This window comes from Parasteatoda tepidariorum, chromosome 2 (genome assembly GCF_982258835.1).
Source record: "Parasteatoda tepidariorum strain Cologne lab strain chromosome 2, Ptep-v5.0, whole genome shotgun sequence".
Taxonomy (NCBI): Eukaryota; Metazoa; Arthropoda; class Arachnida; order Araneae; family Theridiidae; genus Parasteatoda; species Parasteatoda tepidariorum.
In genome coordinates, this window is record NC_141756.1 from 54,794,984 (window position 1) to 54,818,439 (window position 23,456).

Sequence of the window (23,456 nt, forward strand, 5' to 3'; positions counted from 1 at the left end):
ATATAAGTTTAAGGCATATATATAGAGTATATCTTATGTACTCTATATATGTCTTAAACTTACTCCAACTGGTTTCGAACATTTATAAAGAATTTATTGAATTATTTTTTAAATGACACTTTAATATCATCTGGTTTTTCTCCGGAAATCCAGAAACACCACTCAAAAAGATGAGTTGATTCACCTACTAAACTGCTTCCTCACAAAAATGAGAACAAATCAATATTGCGCCATGGTAGCCAACCACTTTCCCTTCTGTCAAATCACTCTTCACAAGTAGCCACTCTTGCAAAAAGCAAACACTTTTCATTGAACTTTCCGACTCCCTCAAAAATCGTTTTACGCCACAGTTGAAAAAAGCCTTAAAAAAATTTTATATTTCATAAAAGATTTTGCACTTCTGTTGACTTTGAAGGGGAACTAGGGTTAAAAAAAATGGCGTTGTAGAATTATAAAGTGGAATGTTTCATTAATGATTGTGAAGTAATAACTGCTCATGTGTCCTTCATGAAAACATAATGATTATTATTTTTTATATGTTCTATCCTTGCTGAGTTCAGTTTTTGTTTACCTTCTGATCTTCGCTAAAAAAAAACTTGCTATCTTTTATAATCTTCGGGGGAGAAAAAGAACAGGTTGGATATGAAATTTTTTAAGACAACATTTTTACTCGGTCAGTAAACTTTTAGGTTGTTGTCTTAAAAAGGAGCGTGTCAGAAGAATCTAAGATGACGTCAATGGAGAATGATTTATTTTTGAGAATATTTTGGACCTTGTCACGAAAAAACTAAGTAGTTTGCTTTTTTATATATAACTTATCCAATAGTCAATGAAACTCAAATGGTGAAAAATGTTTCTTTCAGGAAAATAAAAAACTTCGATTTTCAAGCAAGTATTAGTTTTTGAAAGTTCGAAAAGTTTGTTCAAAAAATAAAAGAAAACGATAAACTGAAAAATTCTTACAATAAAGTATATACTTAAACATTACTGACATGTTTAAAGAATATTTCTGCTGGTCACTAACTAAACTAAATCAAAACTGCATTTTTACAATATTTATTTTACTCTAATTCTCCGTTTAGGTTAAGAGAAATTTAACTTCATTTCGATAATGTGAATACTTAAATTTTTTCTTAAATTCGATTGATTCCATTTTTTTACTCGTGTTCAATATAAACTGTGCATACTTATGCGAATATATACTATTGAAGCATCAGAAAATATGTAAGAGAAAAAAACTGTTTGAAAAAATATTCCTTGATGCTTTCTAAAATAAAGTAATAATTAATAACGTTTCAATAAATTTTTTAACAGTTACTGTTAAAAAATCCTGTTACTGTTGCCAAATCTATTATAAAAAAAAATTAGAAAACTAATTATCTCTAAATAAAGTTAAAATAGTTTATCTCTTTCTTTTTAAATTACTAACTAAAAAATCCAAAATAATCAAGTACAAACAAAAATTTTAAACTGTGTAACTGTGCGCAATAGTATTTTGAAAAAGGTTTTGATTAATTGTTTACTGTAACTGGACTAAGGGGGGAAAAAAGATCAAAATTTGCCAATTTACCGTTTTTCTGGTAATATGTCTTCCATAGGGACAACAAAAAGCTTGGTAATTGGAAGCGCTTTGGTAATGATTTAGGTAAAATTAACAGCAACGTAATATTTTACAATCTGTGTCAATATTTGGATAACGTGGTAAAATTTGGCAATTTTATCATGATGCTTTAGAGTATGATATATAAACTATTTATTTGGTTAAATTTTCATTTCAATTAGTATTTTTAGCTAAATTTGGCAATAAGAATTATAATTTTGAAAACCAGAATTTCCGGTAAACCGTTACCATACACCAGTGCTTCCCAAACTTATGACTTTCATGTTCCCTTTCTATATTTTTCGTAACACCGTGTACCACTAATTAAAAAATGAATGTATTTTTTACTATAAAAAAATTGCACAAAAGTTAAAAATCATAACTGGCTGTTGACACCACTAATTATTAACTGTTAACTCTGGAAAAAAAATACCCAACAGAAAAATTCATAATCGTAAATTTTCATGGCCAGCTTTATTTTTAAATAAAATTTTTTAAAATCATCGTTTGCTGTAAGATATTTCTTTCACATACGAATGCGTACCCCCGCTAAACTGTTCCCGTACCCCTAGGGGTACGCGTACCACCCTTTAGGAAGCACTGCCATATACCAATGGAAAAGTTATAAAATAAATGCTTAAACACCGTTTATTTCGATTTTATTAGCAGAATTATGGTTTTTTAGCAGAAATGTTATTATTATAAAAGTACGGTAATTTTACCAGATTTTTTTGGCGAGCACAACAAACATTCTGTAAAAACTTGACATTTTAGGTTTAACATGCTGCGGTCAGCCGTGTGTAGAACTCAAATTTTTCTGCAAGGTTTTTAAATTAGAAGGTTTTTAGTGAGAAAACACCTCTTGTAAATAACTTCCTGATATTGATATATTTTTTAAAAGTTGCTATATTTCCTAAATTCACTAAAGTGTTCCTTAATATCTTCTTCCACAAAGCTCTACAATTATGGCCATAAAAACGAAAAAACTAAACTTTTTAATTTTGAAGCTTGTCTGTTAGATAATTTTCTTAAAAAAATGCCCTTCACTAATGGCAACAATAGGAAAATTAATGAAACTTTCTCCTATATAATAAACTTTATTATCACTCATAATAATAACGTCACTCATAATAATATTCCATGTAATCAACAGAATTCAAAAACTTTAAATATGATATTTTTTATATTTGAGTAGTTTGTTATGTTTGGATGTTAGCTATATTTTATAAAGTTAGTTATAGTTGGATGAATGGCTGACGCTTAGTATAGTCACGCTTACTTATTTTCAATAAATTCAGATTACTTTTTTAGGATACACGGGTTTTCGTACAATATTTCCGTGTAATTTGTAGTAAAGATTCTAACTAATTTCTCTTCTTGGTTTATTACTTTTTAAATTTCTATTATACATTTCAAAATGAACCGACCGTTCTACGTAATGGTCAGGAAACTGACCTCATATCAGAAACGTCACGAATTTTAGAAAAATATTTGATTCTGGATTCACTTCAAATTTAATAAAGAACAAATTAATTTAATCAAACTATTTTAAAGAAAATTCGAAAGTATCTTAGTTTGTTTTAGCAAAATCAGTAAAATTTTTTTTATCACATTTTAATATAGGAATAAAATAATTGAACTTAAATGTAATTTCTTAAGCTAGTACTTGAATGTATAATTAAAATTTGTCATCATAAAATTTGTCGTACTTCATTTAAGAGAAATAATTTCGTCCCCATGCCGCCATTATTTCGCAAAAAAGTGTCGCCATTTCGAGCAATAATTTCGAATATGCATCATAATGGATTAATAATTAGAGCAACATCATTAATAAATTCAATTATATATAATCTTTCCAACTACGCTTAACGGTAAACAAGTTGATTATATGTTTGATAGACAAACGATAATTTAGAAAGTTGATCATTTTCACGCGATAATTATTTACCGTTATCAAAATAACCAAAAAACTTGTCAGACAAAGGCTATAAATCTATTCGATAATAAAAACCAGTAATTATTCTTCTTTGTATAATTGTAATATTTAAACTAATTTCTTATTAGGTATGTAGCTGCAACCGCCCTTTTTCTATCATCCTTCAATGCGATACATGTATTGTCTACATTCTAAAGGTCATATTCTAAAAGAAAGCGGATAAAGGCCGTCGGATCTATCCAATAAACGTTAACCTGATTGATAACTTTTATTTAAAGAGCGTTTCACAGGTATTTTTAACCCGCCGCCATTTGAGAGCTGTCGTAGTAAATTTTACATCGTTAACAACCAAGGTTAAAACAACTGTTTTGCATATGCGAACAAAATGGTTTCTCGTTTGCTGTAACATTGACTCTCTTTATGTATCTATATCGGGAAAAAGTTGAATTTGATGCATTTATTTAACTTTTTATTTAATTTCTGGGCGGGAATGTTAAAAAGAGTTTTAATCTCAATTGTTAGACGACACAAAATTTTAGTTTGGGTTGCAAATGGTTGCAAAAGAGTAACAAAAATTTATTTTCGTTGCGTTTTAAAACGTAAAAAACGCTTAAAATATGTTACAGAAACAGTTTTATTTTTCTTCTTAAAACAACTATCTATGTCGCTTCCGAAACTGTTTTTGAATCTTTATGAAATATCAAAAATATTTTCTAAAATGTTTAAAAAAACATCTTCCAAGCAAAATATTATTTTTTTAAATTAACAGACACGTTATACACTGTATAAAATTCCAGATCAAACTATACGATCAAAACTACCTGCACTCACAGTGTCGGTACTTTTTACCGGAACATGTTAGGAAACAAAGAATCTGGTGTATCGTAAATTTTGCAATCATAATTACTGTAAAATCACTCTAAATAAACATGTAATACTGTAAAAATTACTGGATTATATTTTTCGGCAAAAATGGATAAGAATAATTTCGGGAAGCAAAGTTCTTTCGCTTTAACTAATTTCACTTTATAATTTCGTGTTTTTCTCCTTAATTATTTTTATTCCTCCATTTTTTGAGTACGAAAAAAAGGAGTCCTGCAAATCTAATTGAAAATGGAAAATAAAATCTAAATTTCTAAAGTATCGCTTGTGAAAAAAGTTTATTGCAATATAATCAAACTAATTTAAAAATTTTCAGACACTTGAAAATTTAATTTCCGATTAAGCAATTTCATTGGTAGGCGATTAGCTTCTGAGTTTTCTTCAATAAGTTCTACTCGAACTTTACTCCATCCATCTTCCATAATATTTAATTGAACTTATTTCCTATTAAAGTACAAATTAATTTCCTTGCAAATTATAATTACGGTTGGAATAAAAAAACTCAAATTTAGTGAAATTAATTGAAATGAAATAAGCTAAGTTATGAAACGAAATACTAAACTTTCCAAGCAGTAAAAAAACTTTTTATGAAAGCTTTTAATTTATTATGGTAATTAAAGACGGTATTCGAATCTAACTGAAATTTAAAAGCTCGAAATAATTTATGATATGCATTATATATTTGTTATTATTATTTTATTTTTTACTTTTCAACTGATTTGCTAGAAGTGTTTGAGAAACAGAAATTGAATTCGCTAAATTAATTATTTCAGTTTCCTACATTTCGAGAAAATATTATTTTAAGAAAACAATTAAATTATTTTCCGTTACTAAGTTAGTGATACGTTGTGCTGTGATGCAAGTTATGATGCTCTAAATGAGTAATAAAAACTTTCTCTAATTCTTACAATGAGCTTACTTGGAAGATTAGGATAATTTAATTATATTGCTAATTATTTTCGTTATCATTTCTGATTTTTTAGAAAAAAATAAATACTTTCTTTTGAATTGTGGTTTAACCTAATAATGCCCACGGTTGATTTGATGATTTGACACAAATTACTTAAACATTCCTAATTTTTAATTCATAGAAGTATAGTTGTTTAGTTCACAATGCAGAATTTTTTTTAAATTGGAGCTCAAACTAGTTTTCTCGATTAAAAATATTATATTATTTTTCTTCGATATTAAGAAGAAAAGGGTTATTTTGGTTTACTATTTAAGGCATGTGCTCAAGGAGTGGTAAACTAGGAGATCCCCCAAGGCCTCTAAATTTTAGAACCACAAAAAATTAGTTAAATTTAATAGTTCATTTAAGTTGATTAAAGTTTTAGATTGGGGAAATTGAAATGTTTTGCAATTTTTGAATTATTGCAATATAATTTATAATTTTTGTCGTTATATTTTTTCAAATGTTATATATTTTTAAATTTGTAATATTACAATTTTAAGAGTAATACGTGTAACCTTCTGTTTCCAAATTTTAGTCTGCTTCATACTCTGTAAAACTTTTGGTGTATACTTGCCCCATTTTTGGTGTTGAGATAAACTAAAAATTTTTACAGTGCATTTTCACAGTGTAAATTTTTTTATTTGCTTTTCATTGTTATAGTTTCATTTATGTATTCATTCAATTTTCGTTTGCTGATGCACAACACATATTTCCATGCGCATTAGAATCAATTTAATGGCTTAATTACAAAAGTATTTCGTTTAAGAAACAAGCACTTTTTGATAAATATTCGCTCTAATTTTTTCAAGCAATTATTATGTCAGTTTTATGTAGGTTTCTGTATTATAACTACAGTTCTGTATTTAAAAATGCATTTAGTTTACCACAATATAAAAAATGGTCGTGGAAACTATACGCCAAAATTTTTTCTATTTCATCTAGAAATTTAAAAGGGTGGATAATACTTTGTTTTACAGAGGTTTTCTCAAATCACAGGCACGCCACAACGTTTTTAACCAACTAATTTACTTTAAAATAGAAGTAAGAATAATTTTATTTAATTAGTTTTTTGAGGATTTTATAATACTTCTTCAATATTTAGTTATGAACCAAAGAGCAGATGGCATCGATGTAATAATTGAGATTTCGCACAAATACTAAGTCGTGTTATTACAAACATTAATAATACTTATATATTGCAAATAATAATGTAAACTTAATAATTGCTTGATGGTGATTTAATTGGTTTAATGATTTTTACATATAATCAAATAATCCTAACTGTTTCATTTCTAAATTTATATTTCTACCGGTAGTCATTTTTAATACTTTTCCATGCCCTAAATGGGATACATTTAAATAGTGTTAGTCACAATAATTAGCTGTAGTTAATAAATTATGGTAAAAACTTTTATCTCAATGTAACTTATTCTCCATACAACTTGTTTCTATAAAACACCTGATTGTGTGAAATAAAATTTGTCTTTACAATTTGCTCAAAAGTTTTCCTTTCTTTCTTTTGGATTCAAAATTGCAACAAGAAGCAGAAAATAGTTGATGTTTTGCTAAAAAATAAAATATAAATTTAGATTTCAGATTACAAAAAATAAATTTTGTTTTTTGTTTGAATCGAATTCTACTCGAACTATATTTAATATCGTTATTTTGTCATCGAACATTGGCATATCTATTTAATCAATGTGAAATCATAACAATTGTCTGGTTAGATTTGTATATTTGAACCAGGCGCAGAAAACTAATTAAATTCTAAATAAGATATCAGAAAAGTTGGGTTTTAGAGAATTTTTCTGCGCTAAACTAATTTATATTTTTATTATATGGTGATGAAATTCTTTTCATGGTTTCCAATCTAATTAATCGTATGGTCCATATATCAATCCTGCATTGAAAAAAAGTATGGTCAAAACTACTGGAATATTATAAAAGTTACCATGCTTCTGGCTCTATGAGAACACCAAAACGTACTGTAATTTTTAACGGAAAAACTGCCAAATGAATCGTTTAAGTACAGTGTATTTTGCTTTAAGTTTTTGTTCTTAGCAGAAATGTCACCACGAAGTACGGCAATTTTATCAGAATTATTTTCTCCGTGTATAATACTAAAAATACTTTTTTTTAAAGAAAACTCTTTTGCGATTCTGTGCTGAAATGTGACAAATGATGTCGCAATTTGAAGTATTATTGTAAAAAATAGATCGTAAAAAAACGGAAAAATTTCACCATAATTTTTTTTTCCGTAGAGTTTTCAATTATTGAAGTTTCTAAATCTATTCATCTCTTTTCCTCAAATTAGTTTTGTTTTAGCGATATAATTTCTGTTTATACATAGCTTCGAAATCACTATAAACAATTTATGTTTCAATAAAAAAAATAAAAAAAATTTTCTGAATATTCTAAAAAAAAAATCTCTTTTCTTTTTTTTCAATTATAAATACATATTTTTAAACTGATAACATATGTTAGCAAATTTAATTATACTATTTTCCATATTTAAATAAATATTAGCATTAATAAAATAATTTCACTTCAGGCATTTCCAAGTATGTTTGTGAATTTCGCCAATAAGCATACACGAAGTTCTGCTGGTTTAAACATTGCTAAGAGTTCGTAATCTTTAGTATTTTGTAAATTGAGAAAGTAACTCAAAAATTCTTCTAATATGGAAGATAAATGCATATTTTCTGAAAAAATAAATAGTTAAAAAATGGTTCAATTCCATTATCTCTTCTATCGGAATTTTTCCCGTTTCTTCAAGAATTTTAGTCTTAAAATATTCCTTTCCTTCCGATAGATTGGTTTTCAGTTTCTTTGAATACTTATAGATTCTAAGAAAAAGGTTTTTTACGCGATTTCTTATGAATCTCATCTTACATTGAATTTCAGAACAGGTTCTATTCACGGTTGTAGTTTTTGCGAGTATAGAAATTTTCTGAAGAATCAAACGAAAAACAAAAGAAAATTTCCAGAAAAAAGAAGTAAATGCATGGATAAAATATTTTATTTCTGAACTATTGCTAGTTGTAGAAGGGACCAAAAAAAGGAAATAATACAATCTTAAAATGTAAATCATTTTGTCTCTTAAATATTTATCTGTAAATAACATTAAATTAACTTGTTTTTTAATTTATTCCTAATCTATTATTTTTTGAAAAAAATACATTGAAAATAAAGTTTCATTTTGTTGATGAAGACTTTGTTCACTATTTTAATAAGTGATTTTTATAATGTATTCAGGTTGTTAAAATTTTATTAGACTTAAATATTTTTGGTAAATAAACAGTTATTTGTTTTAATGTTATTAATAAGATACGTAAATAATTTAATAAAAACAATACAAACTTAATATAATTGATGTGGGATTTAAAAGATTTCAATTGTGTGAATACGTGCTTTTTTTTTCTTTGTACATCGTCTATTAAAAATGGGTTTTTTTCCATTATAAACTAAATGAATGGAAGCATTTCAAACTTATTTATAAGACTATAAACAAAATTCATTATGGCATGTGTCTAAACACTTTTAAAAAATAATTCTAAAATTGGCAATGAAAGTTTGAATTTTTTTTAAATAGTTCCATTTCATCAATAAGCACCTTTCCCTTTGAGAATTAAAGTGAAAAAAATGCATTGTTTGAAATTGAGAATAGATCTTTCTTTGTTTGCGAATAATTCATTTAAAAAACATAAAAGGATAAACATTTTAATTGTCTAAATATTAAAATATAAATATTAGGGAAATCTGAAGCATTTTGAACACAATATATCATTTAAAAGTTGTAACAAATGAATACAATATAAAAAATTCTTAAAAACCATTGCTCAAAAATGGATTTAAAATTATAGTACAAACTTTTCAATTATTGTATATTTAGCATTGTACGTTTTGTACATTTATATGTGCTTCATATTCATAATTTCTGTGCAAAATATTTGTGATTTTATAAAAAAAAAATTCACATAAAAGGTTTCAAATACATGTTTAAAAAGAAGAAAAACAAAATTTTATCGAAATCTGGCGAATCACTATAGAGAAAGGTGGAACTGAAATTATCAAAATCTGTTTGACTAATGGATGAAGCGAAAAGTTACAGAAAAGCAATTATAAGGACTCCTTATATGTTTTAAGTTTTCAGATTATTTATCAGGCAACAAAGCTTGTTTTGTTTCTCCGCCACTATCACAAGTAATTTGACAGATCTTTAGAACGTTTTTGCTTTATTCTTATTTTATTTACTGTTCGTTTGAAGTTAATGAATTCAACTTCCCATTTGACTAGGATTCTAAAAATATTGTCACGTTAAAGTGTTTAGATTCAGTGAAGATTACAAGATGAGAATTTGATAATTTATTAACATCAGGAATTTACAAAGACCGGCAACCAGTCTGCGCCCAGAAGAACTCCTCTTTCATCATCATCATTTGGGATTGCTCAGGGCCTTTAGGCCCCGTAGGGGCCTTTTACCCTTGCATCTGGTACTAGTGAGATCTGACTTGGTTGTATCTGAGATAAAAGAGAAGGAGAGAGAGAGAAAAGAAGGAAACTAATGTAATATTAGTTTAATATTAGATGTGCGCGACTGCAGCGCCCAAAGCCACGCCTACATTTGAAGTTGAAAATTAGCGCCAGTTATGGCTAGCGGAGAAATATCAAGTAAATAATATTGAGATAATGCAATCAGCGCCAATAAAGTTTAGCGGTAAATGTTGCAACTAAATTGGCCCTTTTAAAAGCCTTTTTTTAATATTAAATTTTTTTTTAAAATTAATTAAAATTTTTCGAAAGTATTGCATCACTAGTTAGAAAGTATGCAATAGGTCTGATTTTAGAGTCCTCTATTAACATATCCGCCTCAAAAATTTTATAAAAATTTGCTGCATTACATTTCATCGCATTTTTAAAAAATTTGGAATTTAGATCAACAATTGTTTCAGTTAAGGTTTTAATGTGGAAATCTCTATGGATGGCACTATTTCTTATGAAGTATGGCATTCCACTCATTTTTCTTAGAATTTTATTTTGGAAAGTATTTAATTTCTTTGTTTGCTTTTTATTCAAGTTGCACCAGGCTGGGGATGCATAAGTTAAGATCGGTCGAATATATGTTGTGTATATGAATTTTTTGTTTTTAAGGGACATTTTTGAAAAGGGTCCAAGGATACATTTCAGTTTATTATTAATGCCATGGGCTTTACCAAGAATATTATTAATATGATCGTCCCAGTTTAATTTATTATTAATTGTGAGACCTAAATATGTAGCTTGGTTAACAATTGGAATTTGGTTTTCATAAAAGTTTAGTGTATTTGTAATAATTTGGCTTCTTGGCTTTTTAATAATAAGCACTTTGGATGAACTCCTCTTTACAATCACGGGATCGCTTTTATAGTATCACAGAATGTTCTAGAAGCTTTCTAGGAAGAACGAAAGAGGAAATGACGAAGACTGAACATTCCAGAAGCTTCTGGAATGCTCATAAACGAAATAGAAAAATTAGCGACCGCTTCCCGGATCGAACCGAGGACCTTCGACTTTATAGAAGCGAACTCTACCCCTGAGCTACTGAGACTCGACATTACTCCCGTCTTAAAAGTACAGCGTCTCGCTGTTATAGGTTCCTGCGTGATCTTGTTATTGGTCCGGAATAGGCCGTGGTCGCCTTGGAGACATCAGTTCTTGCATTTTGATTCTGAACTCTGGCGACCCGCATGTTTTGGTCTGTACTCGGGGTGCCTGGAAACAAGTCCTCTTGTGCCTCAGGTGCATAGTAGGGTTTCATCCTGAGTACATGAACGATGTCCTTTGGTTTACGTCTCCTGGATGTAGGGTCAAAATCTTGAACCTCATATGTGACCTCCGAAATGCGACGCAAAACTTGATACGGACCGAAATACTTTTTGAGAAGTTTTTCGGAGCGACCTACCTTGCGCACAGGAATAAAAATCCACACCAAGTCACCAGGCTGATAGAACACTGCGCGATGCTTGGAATCATAGCGACGTCGGTCTTTCTCTTGCGCTTCCAAAGTGCGGATCCGAGCTAACTGGCGAGATTCCTCTGCACGGATCTTCAACCTCGCAATGAAGTCTGTTTCCGAATCCTCGATGGGGTACTGGAACATGGTATCCAATGTTGTTTCAGCCTCTCGTCCAAACGTCAAGAAGAATGGCGTATGCTTAGTGGTATCTTGCTTAGCTGTGTTATAAGCAAACGTGACGAACGGCAAAATCAGATCCCAGGTCTTGTGTTCAACGTCTACGTACATGGATAGCATGTCTGCCAAAGTTTTGTTGAAGCGCTCTGTGAGTCCATTCGTCTGAGGGTGGTATGCGGTCGTCATCCTATGAACTACGCTGCACTGATGGTTGATCTCGGCAATAAGTCTCGACTGAAAAACTTGACCACGATCCGTGATGATGGTTCTCGGAGCTCCGTGTTTTAGAAGAATCTCTTCAACAAAGAATTTTGCTACTTCTGGAGCTTCTGCATTGGGAATAGCTTTTGTCACAGCGTATCGTGTAAGATAGTCGGTGCATACGATTACCCATTTATTTCCATCCTGTGATTTTGGAAAACGTCCTAGCAAGTCCATACCAATACGCTGAAATGGGACTTCGGCTGGAGGTATGGGGATCAGATAGCCGGGCGGCTTCAGTGGGACAGCTTTTCGACGCTGGCACTCTTTGCAATGTGTTACGTAGTGGCGCACGCTTCGGAAAATCCCCGGTCAGAAGAATCTCTTTCGGAGACGATCATATGTTCTTGTCAGTCCCAGGTGTCCAGCAGTAGGTTCATCATGAAAATGGCGGAGAATTTCTAACCGCATTTTCTTAGGAATGACTGGTAGCCACTGTTTTCCAGATGGGTCAAAATTCTTCTTGCAAAGGATGTCATTCACCATGGAGAACCCTGCGCTTGACAAGTCGGCTGAATTTTTGCAGACTCTGATGTGCTTGGCAAGCTGCGGGTCGTTACGTTGCTCCGAAGCCAAGTCAGTCACCGCAGCAAGGGACTCAACTCCTGAAATGGTTTCGTCAGAGACAGGATTTCGTGATAGGCAATCTGCATCAGCATGCTTCCTTCCACTTTTATAAATAATAGAGACGTCGTATTCTTGAAGCCTCAAAGCCCATCTTGCTAGTCGACCAGATGGATCTCGTAAATTGGCTAACCAACATAGAGAGTGGTGATCCGTAATAATTTTGAAGAACTTCCCAAAGAGGTATGGGCGGAATTTCCCTATTGCCCATATAGCTGCCAGACATTCGCGTTCAGTGGTCGAATAATTTCTCTCGGCTTTAGATAGGGTCCTCGAAGCATATGCGATGACTCTTTCTTCTTCGTCTTGTTGCTGGACCAACACGGCTCCTATACCGTATCCACTGGCGTCGGTATGCAGTTCGGTGGGTGCGTTTTCATCGAATAATGCCAAAACAGGTCGTGAAGTCAGCGCCGATTTGAGGTCATTAAATGAATCTATGTGGGCCTGATCCCAGCAGAATCTTGAGTCTCCCTTTAAAAGCTCTTGAAGGGGTTTAGCGCGGAAACAAAATTTTGGGATGAATCGTCTGTAGTAAGAACACAGACCCAGAAAACTTCTGACATCATGCACAGTCTTCGGTGTAGGGAAATTTTGTACAGCTGTGACTTTATCTGGATCAGGTTTTACTCCTCGTCCGGATACAAGATGCCCAAGTATTTTGATTTCGTTAGCGCCAAATTGGCACTTTTTGGGATTTAAAGTAAGTCCGGCTTCTTGAATGCAGGATAGCACGCAGCGTAACCGCCGAAGGTGTTCGGGAAATGTGTGCGAAAATACAACTATATCGTCTAAATAACAAAGGCACATTTTCCATTTTAGGTGACGTAATAAGTTATCCATAGTTCTCTCGAACGTTGCAGGAGCATTACATAATCCGAAAGGCATTACCTGGAATCGTCTATTCTGGGCAAAGGATAAACGTCTTTTTTGGTGACCTTGTTGAGGCGACGATAATCAACGCAAAATCGCCAGCTTCCATCTTTCTTACAAACTAGCACAACCGGAGACGACCACGGACTCTCTGATGGTCGAATGATGTCCCGCTTCAGCATTTTGTCAACTTCGTCATTGATTATGCGTCGCTCTGTAGGAGATACTCGATATGGTCTTTGGCTGATTGCTGGGTGGCTTCCGGTGTCTATTTTGTGTTTCACTTTTATTTTGTATTCTTGGCGCGATAGTCCGTAGTAGAATGCGTCTTGAAAGCTTCTCAGCAGGTTTTGCAATTGCATTCGCTGCTCCGTGCTCAGGGTTGCGGCCATCATTTGAGAGTAGTCGACTAGGTCAGTGCGCTTTGAGTCTTCAATATCAGCGTATGAAGGTACTTCCGTCAACGTGTTCAAGTAGTCGGAGTTGGCAGGCTCAGCGTAACCAATGCACATACCTTTCGGGATGTGACGTGCTTGTGCATGTCCATTAGCCACCCATATTGAAGTTTCGCCATTGATAAAGGAGGCTATAGTGGAGGGGATAGCAGTTCCTTGATTAATGCACAGAATTTTATTTCCTTCGACTATTAAATCAATGTCTTCTTGTTTTTCTGGGGTTTTTACTGTAATGCGTTTGAAGGAACGGCCAGGGATTACAAAGTCAGACACAGCATGAAGGTTAAAGGTGCAAGGCTTCGTTGGTTGATCTTGTAAAAGTTCGTCAAAGGTAAGTTCAGCTCGGCCACAATCAATTACGGCTTGTGATGCTTTCAAAAAGTCAAAACCAAGAATAACGCTATGGCTGCACTTCGGCATCACGGTAAATTGGTAGGGCTGTGTTCGATCATCTATGGTCAGTTGCAATACACAAGTACCCAGTGGTCTCACAAAATGGCCGTCGGCGACCTTAAGGATAGTGTCCTTTGAGGCTTGGAACATGACTTTTCGTCGTTTTTGTCTGTATGATTCGGAGATAACGGAAAAGGATGCTCCAGAGTCCACAAGGGCTCTTACTGGTTCGTCGTCCATGAGAATGTCGATGTGGTTTCCCTGCAATTTAGCGGCCAATGGAGGATTTCGAAAAATTGCAGCCTCACCTCCCACTGAGGGCGCAAGGCTTAGTTTTCCTCTCGGGTTGGCGACTGGCTGGAACGGCGGTGCAGCATCGGCGATGGAGATCTCATACGACGTATCGGTGACCGTCCCCGGGCAGGACTAGGGGACCTTCGTCTGGGAGGTGCGTCGTAAGTAGTATCGTCTTCATAGTCAGCTGACGGATATCTTCTCGGGTTGTTGGATCGGTAGTCGTTAAATATGGTTCGGCGTTCCCGACAATAGCGAACGACATGTCCCGGTCGTCCGCAATGAAAGCACACTGGACGGTTATCCGTGGTACGCCACAGGTCGGTCTTTCGTTGGGGTTCACTCCAAGGAACATTATTTTGTGGCTTTGCGGCGTATGTGGTCAAACGTCTAGGAGGTCTTGCAATCGGGCGTCCTGTCGTGATAAAGGGAGGTCGGTTGGTTGTAAGGGCTGCTATGGATCGGTCCATCTCGTTTCGAATAGAAGCCTCAGTAGTTTGCAGTTCACGGGGATGGACTTCGAAGGGCTGCGCGTTTACATGTTGAATTTCGTCTCTGACAATCTGACGAATTAGCACAGCCAAGTCAGGTGCTTCGTCCACTGCGGCCATAGGGACAACATTAGGTAATCGGGCAAACTTGTACCGTCCCACTCTCTTTTGTCTCATTTCTTCTATGTACAGGCACCATTTTGTAAAATCGGCTGTTGTTAGGATTTCTCTCGTAAGAAGGGCTTGGAACACATCTTCTGCGACGCCCTTCATGAGGTGGGAAACCTTATCTCCTTCGGACATGGTCGGGTCAACCTGAATGCAAAGTCCGAGAACGTCTTGAATGTAAGACTGGATGCTTTCGCCGGATTTTTGTGCGCGAGACTTGAGGTGGTCTTTCGCTCGTCTGAGGTAGGATTGTGTGTCTCCAAAGGTCACTTTCAAACCATTTTCGAATAAAGTCCAAGACGTCAGTGAGTCCTCATTGTTTTCGTACCATTGTCTTGCGGTGCCGTCCAGGAAGAAGTAGGCATTAGCTAATTGCATAGTGTCATCCCAATGATTGTACGATGACACTCTCTGGTATTCCTTCAGCCATTTTGTCGGATCTTGTCCTGGAGTACCCCGGAAGATCGTTGGTTTCCTGGCTTCAGCAGCAACTGTTGGCGCCATCCAAAAGGCAGGTTTCATATCCTGTTGGTCGTACGATTGACTTGGGACAATATGACTTAAAGGTGGTCGTAAAAAAACACTCTGTATAAGTTTCAAGTCAAGTTATCATTAAAAAAGCAATATATAAAAATCAACAATTCCATATTTAGTCTTTTTTCTTGACTGTATCACAGCGGTGCAAAAACTCAGGAAATTAGTGTACAGAGTGCAAAAAAAAAAATTTAAAAACATTTAAAAAAAATGGACCATTATAAAGAAATAAACGGATCATAATAATTTCGTGGAAAAATTTTTTCGATTCCCAAAAAAGTTCTTAGGACATGGTGAAATACGCAAAAAATAAAATTAACATTAAGAGGTTCAAACTTTGAACCGCTTTCTTGACCAAACTATTAGGACCAAAGACCCCGAGTACTGCTACCCCCTGCATTTTGGGGGTCAGAAATCGGAATCCGTTGAATAAAATGCATGTTTATTCAGAGAAAGAACGTTTTTGTGTCTGATTTCTTAACTTAAAATATCGTCTACATAAATTAGTTAGCATATTTGAGGTCACTCCTTCGAGCCATTAAGATTGAGTTCTAGAACGTGAAGATCCGATCATTAGATTAAAAGTTATTTAGGGCGGTCCGCTTTTTATTTTGCTCACTTTGCATTTGAAAGAAAAAGATTAATTCAAAAACTGTTCATGGATCATTAAATGAAAAAACTTATCAACTCGAGAAAAAAAGTTCTCTCTTTTCGAAAATATTAATCAATAAATAAATCTAAATAAAAAATATATTAATATTAAAATGTTCTTTAAATTGTGGTTTTAGCCAATGTCAAATTCGCATTTTTTTTCTTTTAGAAATTTTTTACAGACTTTAAAAATCTATTATAAGCACAGAAACAAATGGGGAAAATTAATCTTTTCCCCAAAAAAGTGTCTTTTTTTTCCCTCTCACAGTTTGTTTCAGCGAAGATTTATTTCTAAGTAGCCATTGGATCTTAATTAGATGGTATTAAGTATTCCATTTACTAAAGTACTTCGTGTTTTGTATGCAAAAAATGCCTGCCAAAAGTGATCAAGTTAGAAGAAAAAGTTTTTCCCTGTATTCGAGAAAAATATAGATGTTTAAGTAGATTGCATTTCTGTTATCAAAAAGAAAATTGTCATAAAATTGATACTTAGAAACTACGGATATCGCAAAGAGATTAAAGCAATTTTAACAGGACAGTAGTTAGTTTAGAATTTAAGTTTTTGCAATGATACCAAATATTTATGAATGTTTTTCTGGTTTTTCTTTAATTATTAGTGTTCAGAAGTTCTTTTTTATTAATAATTTTGGGATATGTTTCAAAGGTTTCTTAAATTTCTTTTATGAGATTCATAATACACTGAATAATTCAAAGAATTGCAATAAAAGTATAATGTTGTTTTGTCTGATTCATAAAATATGATTGCAAGAAAGAAAATAAAAAAATATATACAACGAAGAACGATGAACGAAATGGCAATGCTGAGAATAATAAACTTTGTAAATAAGTATCTTCTTGGAATTAAACTAGAACACAGAGAAAAAAGTATGCACAAAACTACCAGAATATGGTAAAATTTACCGTGTTTCTAGCTCGATGGGAATACAAAAAAGCTCGAAATTTTTACCGAAGTGTTTTGGTAAAAACTTTGGTAAAATCAACAATAAAATATGGTTTTTATAATGTGTAATAAAATTTGTAAAATGTGGTAAAATTTGGTAATAATAATTGTGGTAATAATTTACCCAAAATACCATAAAGCAGTGGATCCCAAAAGGTATTCCATGGAACTTTAGGGTTCCAGGAAAGAATCACAGGGATACCGAAAATTATATATTTGTTAAACGGCAATGATTTTTTCAACCTGTTATTATATTTATATCCAATAAATAGTTCATAATTTAATACTTCTTTAAATTTTAAGAAATAATTTACAATTCAAATGAAATAAGAAATAGCAAAATTAAAAAAAAAAACAATTTAATAACATTATACAGAATAAATTATAAATAGGGTTTGCCTTTATAAACAATTTAGTCAGTATTTCTCATCGAAATATTTAACTTAAAATTAACCAAATTTAAGAATAAAAATTTTTTTTCTCTGATAACCATTCTCAACGTTTGTTAATTCAGTTTACTTCTACCATTTTTGTATTATACATACAACAAAAACAAATTCAAATACCGCTCTAGACCTATGAATTTAACTACCTAATGTAAAACCAAATTATAATATAAGACTATTATTGATAAAAGGATGACAATATTTCTTTCTTCACATTAAATATTTCCAAAGTAATTAGTAGTATCTTTTTGGTCAGTTTATTTTTAGCTGCCGATAAATTTTATTTATGAAGTCGGGGTAAGAATTCACCATAGCCGATAGAAATTGGAAACCACTGCCTTAGAGCTTGGAATAGAAATAATTTATTCGGCTAAATTTACTTTTCAATTTCGTATTTTTTACTAAATATGTGGTAATAAGAACTATAATTTCGAAAACCAAAATTTGAACAGAAAAATTAGCAAATGAATGATTTAGATACCCTATATTTTGCCTTTATTGACGAAAATAGGTTGATTGTTTGTTTTTCCGATCAGAAATGTCATTCCCATACAGTACGGTAATTTCACCAGAATTTTTTTCTCCATATGTATTAAAGCTTAATTTGATAATTTGGTTCTATTAAAGGTTAAGGCTGTCGGAAATTCAGCGAAAGTGGTAAAATAAGGTTTTAGCCATCTTAATAAGGTACATACAGATTTGAACCATGTTTTCGCTTAAATTGAATTACGTAGTAGGTAGTTAGTAACACGTATTAAAAAAATAAAAAAACATAAAATTAGAGTTCCACTTTGCCAGCCATAGGCGTAACATGCAAGATACTTTAAATATGTCTGCCATTTTTTAGTATTTCTATGCATTTGGTGCGATCTATTTTTTTTTTTTTTTTTTAAGTTGGAACCGAATTTTTGATACCAAAAGATTGTACTTTACATATAAAATTAATTGATAAAGGAAAACGACATTACGTACGAAATAAGTTAATAATCAGAATATAAAACATAGATAGTCTCTCAAATCGTTCCTAAATATTTATGCTTGAAACAAATCAGAATATTTTGATTTTAAAACATGTCGCAAGTTGTTTGTTGCTATAATCGTTTGCAGCAAAATTGGCTAATGTGGCAAATTAAGGTTTCATCAACCTTAATAAGGTGTTAATTTGAACAATGCTTTCGTTTTAAGTTGAACCTCAACCTTAATCTTGAGTGTTAAGTTGCACCTTTAGCATCTGTGTTGAAGTTAAAGAAATTTAATTATAGGTTAAAGCTGCAGCAAAGATTAAATCCGCAGCAAAAGCGAGTGATAGGTTAAAGCTGTAGCAAAATCAGCGAAAGTGGTAAATTAAGGTTTCAAGAACCTTATTAAGGTGTCATATAGAACAATGTTGCCGTTCAAGTTAATGAATACGATAACATGGTCCAATATAGTGACATATTAAGGTTGAAAGTAATTAGAACGATATTATGGTTCTTTACTCAGAAAAATTTCTAACAGTGTACAATTTCGATACGTACCACGATCTGTATAAAGGCAAAATGAATAAAAGGCAATTTTTTACTACTAAAAAAAAATGATGCACTACGAACAGAAAAAAAAACTGAAAACAAGAGTGAAATGTTGAAACTGTTTGATTGGAAAAAGCTGGGAAAAACCCGTTCAATCTGGAAGATAAGTGAGAGTAAAAAAGAACAAATAATAATGACCAATAGCGAGAGTGAAAGGTAAGGGGGTTTTCTAAACACAAGCATTTTTCCACTTCCCCACCTTAATCGTGTACTTGACCTCATTCTTCTTAGCGTCCTTGCATTACATCTTTTCGTCTAATTTTAATGTCTCACATCTCCAACAAATTCAACGCCCTGCAAATTTGACCTTCGTGTAGATGGGACGGATTATACATTGGTCAGCCCCAGGGCTGTATCTTCATCTGCGGGATTCGACTATATAAGGGGATCAAACCACGATCACAGACACAGCTCACTCCAGCTTCTCAATCTTTATCATTGTCCAGTCCTAAGACTTGTCTTACAAACCTCAACATGTACAAATTGGTGAGAACATTACTTCATTACTTCTTTTAATAACTGTGCTTAAATACAATGTATTTTAACATGTAATGTAAAAAGTTCAGTTCAACTGGTAGGAATAAAGTTAAAATTGCGAACTGTTTAAATGTATTAAATATATGATTTGATTTTCTTTTAAAACTGAAATATCATAGAATTTTTGTGATAAAAATTAAAAAAAATATATCATGAATTTTCAAATGAATAAAAATTTGACGATAAAAAAATCAATCCAATAAGTTTATTCAATTTTTTTTTTTAATAATATGGCCGCATTTTTCAATTGAATCTGAAATGTTACAAAAAATGTGTCAAAATTTATAATTTTTTTCCAATTATGCTACCGAAAATTTAGAATCATTTAGTGAAGTGTGTACTCATATATTTAAGACTAAGGCTTACTTATATTCGTTTTTATTTGTATATTTATCTCGTTTTGCATTTTAAACTCAAAGTTAATTTTTTGTAAAGGGAATATAAATTAATCAAATTAGACCAATTTTTATTTTTATGTGCAAAAATTAAGCTGATGCTTGTCTATTTTTCCTTTAAAATTTCACCATGACTAAACTACAAGTAAATGCGGAGTATTACATAATACTCGCAGAAAAAATATTGTGTCTTATCCCAAATTGATGGTTAGAATACTTTATATTTTAAATTTAATATTTTCTTCTGCATAAAATGTAAATATTCTGTATAAAACGTATACATTTCTCATTTGAATTAAGTTCATATTCTCAATTTTTAAAATTCATTTTTTTAATTTATAAATCTTGCCGGGGTTACAGTTAAAAACACTTTTATTTAAAAGCATTTTTATGACCATTCCTTGCTTATCTCTTTTTCAAATTAAAAAGATCGAGATGAATACTAAAAATATTAGAAAAACTTTGGTTCATTAATATTAAAATGCAAACCCAATATTTATATTTTCGCTGGGAAATAAAACTATCACGCAATTTTAAATGACTTACAATTTCCTACTCTATAATAACATGTCCTCCTGAAAGTGCTTTTATATCTCTTTATTATACGTATAAAAAAATTAATCTCTAAGAGGAAAAAGTGACCAATACATAAACTGGTTAAGTTCAGAAATTATACAAATCAGCCTAGTTTTTCAGAATTACGCAAAATATATTTGCTTAATATGCCATCGAATATTTGCTCGTAGTTGGATATATTTTCCATTCGACTGAAAATAAATGGAAATTTTTATTATGCAAGACAGCAATTCTTTTTTTTTTTTTTTTTTTTTTTTTAAATTTTAAATGGTACTTCGAAAAAATTTTAATGATATTACATGCCAGAAATCAATAGATATTAATACATTAATTGAAATAACCTATTCAAAAATTACCTTTTTTATTAATTTACTGAGTTTAAACCATTAAAAATAGGTCAGAAAATGTGTATGTGTTATGAAAGTGTCTTGCGTTTCTAAAGAATATTTTATGCATTCTTTTATAAATTATTTCATTTTTTGATTAAATTTTAGAAAAATTGCTATTTTCAGAGCATAACTTTAGTATACAAAATTATAAGGGGTATTATTTTTGTATTAAAAAGTTATGATCAACCTATAAAAATTAATTTAAGATATACATTAAATTTCAAAGCATGCAACTTGAATTCAGAAAAAAAGCAGAAAATTAAATTGCGTTATTTTTCTTTTTGTCGCTTTTTTCCAGTTATTTACAACTTGTTAAGAATATACGAAATTTTGAAGAAGTTATTAACAAAATTATTAATTCAAACCATTCATATTTAATATTAAGCTTTTATTTAATATATCACTTTATATAAATCATTTCATAATTTAAGAATGATCATATTACATAGTTAAAAATATGGAATAAATGGCGACAGTAAATATAAAATAAAATTGTTCGTGGTAAATTCGAAAAAAAAAAGTGTTCATGAAGAAGAAAATATTAGTAAAAAAAATAAAATTCTAATTGTTCAGTTTAATATAGCTACTGTTTGCTTGAAACTATTTAAACAATATTTTTTACAACTATCTTTAGCACGGTCTACAGTTCGAAAAACATTTGTAGGAACATTTCAAATGCTTGTTGGAAATTATTAGATTAATTTATTTGTCTCGTATTGAGTGTCAAGAAATATTTTCTTAAATAATGGAGAGTGCACCAAGAAAAGTTACAAAAAAAAAAAAAAAGATAGAAATTGTGCTCCTTATTAGCGAATTTATCAAGTTAACTAATCATTCCTTACTTCTACCATATACTAAAAATATCATGAATATGTACTTTAATCTAAAATAATTTGAGCATTCCCCTTTAATAATAATAATAAAAAAAAGAATATTTTGCTAGTTTTAAACTTTTATGACGGATTACCACTTTTTGTGCGTCACCACTTTCTGCATCTTTAGGTCACTGAGTTTTGTTCGTAAAGTTACAGTCCGCCATTGAAATTGTCTTCTTAAAAAAAATGTATCAATCTTTTCGATTAAATCTTTACTTACAGTTCGTTTCCTTTTTTCCAGGCAATCTTCGCAACTATCTTGGCTGTCTGCTCAGCAACAGCTATTCTTCATCCAGCTCTCCACTACGTGGCTCCACACTCTGCAGCCAAAATAACCAAAGTCGAATGGGAACATAAACCAGTCAGCTACGTGGTCCCCGCAGTGCACCACGCACCAGTTGTATCCTATGCTCACAAGAGCGTTGTCCATCATGCTGCTCCACTTGTACATGCTCCAGTTGTTCATGCTGCCCCATTATTGCACGCACCCATTGTACACGCAGCCCCAGTAGTACACCATGCTGCACCACTTGTCCACGCCGCCCCTCTGCTCCACGCACCAGTAGTAGCCCACCATTCCATTCACCACTCCACCCTCTTGGCCCACAAGAAGGCATAAGGAGAAAAATGTTCAGATGGTAACTTGGAATTCAGAGCTTGGAACTGTTGAAAATAACACTGTTTGTTAGTTTTTGTTATCCGATTTGGCTCGGAGTGTTCCATTTTCAGCACAAATAAAAAAAAATCATTCCGTTATTTGATTCTTTCTTTTTTCTTTTGTTGTGCTTCGTTGAAATTTAAAATATGGCTTTATGCCACACGTAAAACACAATTCCTTGCGACTCGTTGCGTGTCATGTTCCGTACACACCAATTGCACGCGTACAGGTTATCTTATTTCTTAAGAAAGAAATTTTCACAATTGAATTTAAGTTTATATTTTATATTGAGTTCAAATTTGGGCTTGAAATTAAGATATCACATGAATATAACATTCCAACATTTAATTTAACTCTTAAAAACTTACTTCTATTTTTACTAAAAAGATTTTTGACTTCTTTATCATGACATTCAAGTAAATTTTACTTCTGATTGGTAAGTACTTACTTTAAATTTATTTGATCAATACCAGAGACAATTTATTCCAGATCATTACATACTCACATTATAACCAGGTTCAAATGACAAATAATTACTGCCAATTAGTTGTATTTAAATGTTCTTTATCTCTAATGTTACCATATCTAGAACATAATTAGAACATATACCTTTTCCATGCAAAGATTATTTGCTTGAAAGAACTTATATACTAAAATTCATTTCGATTGGCGAATTGGCTTGTGATATTAAATAAAAAATCTACAAAATGATGAGAAAAGAACTCTTTAAAATTCAGAAAATATGTTTGATTTTTTTAGTTCAAA

The 23,456-nt window shown here is 31.7% G+C and overlaps 2 protein-coding genes across 2 annotated transcripts; one reads left to right on the forward strand and one right to left on the reverse strand.

Annotated features, from left to right (window-relative positions):
• Nucleotides 1–14,395: 14,395 nt before the first annotated feature.
• LOC122268719 (uncharacterized) lies at nucleotides 14,396–15,623 on the reverse strand. Its single transcript, XM_043038722.3, has one exon. It carries the CDS (start codon nucleotides 15,621–15,623, stop codon nucleotides 14,478–14,480), a length of 1,146 nt encoding a protein of 381 aa, XP_042894656.3. The 3' UTR covers nucleotides 14,396–14,477.
• A 3,909-nt stretch (nucleotides 15,624–19,532) lies between these two features.
• LOC107454669 (uncharacterized) lies at nucleotides 19,533–22,789 on the forward strand. The gene is made up of 2 exons (XM_016071944.3): nucleotides 19,533–19,747; nucleotides 22,275–22,789. The coding sequence occupies exons 1-2, from the start codon at nucleotides 19,736–19,738 to the stop codon at nucleotides 22,650–22,652; spliced, it is 390 nt and encodes a 129-aa protein (XP_015927430.1). The 5' UTR covers nucleotides 19,533–19,735; the 3' UTR covers nucleotides 22,653–22,789.
• Nucleotides 22,790–23,456: the final 667 nt, after the last annotated feature.

Coding starts and splice junctions, on each gene's coding strand:
- LOC122268719 (XM_043038722.3), bottom strand. CDS start 15,623: ATGAAACCTGCCTTTTGGATGGCGCCAACAGTTGCTGCTGAAGCCAGG.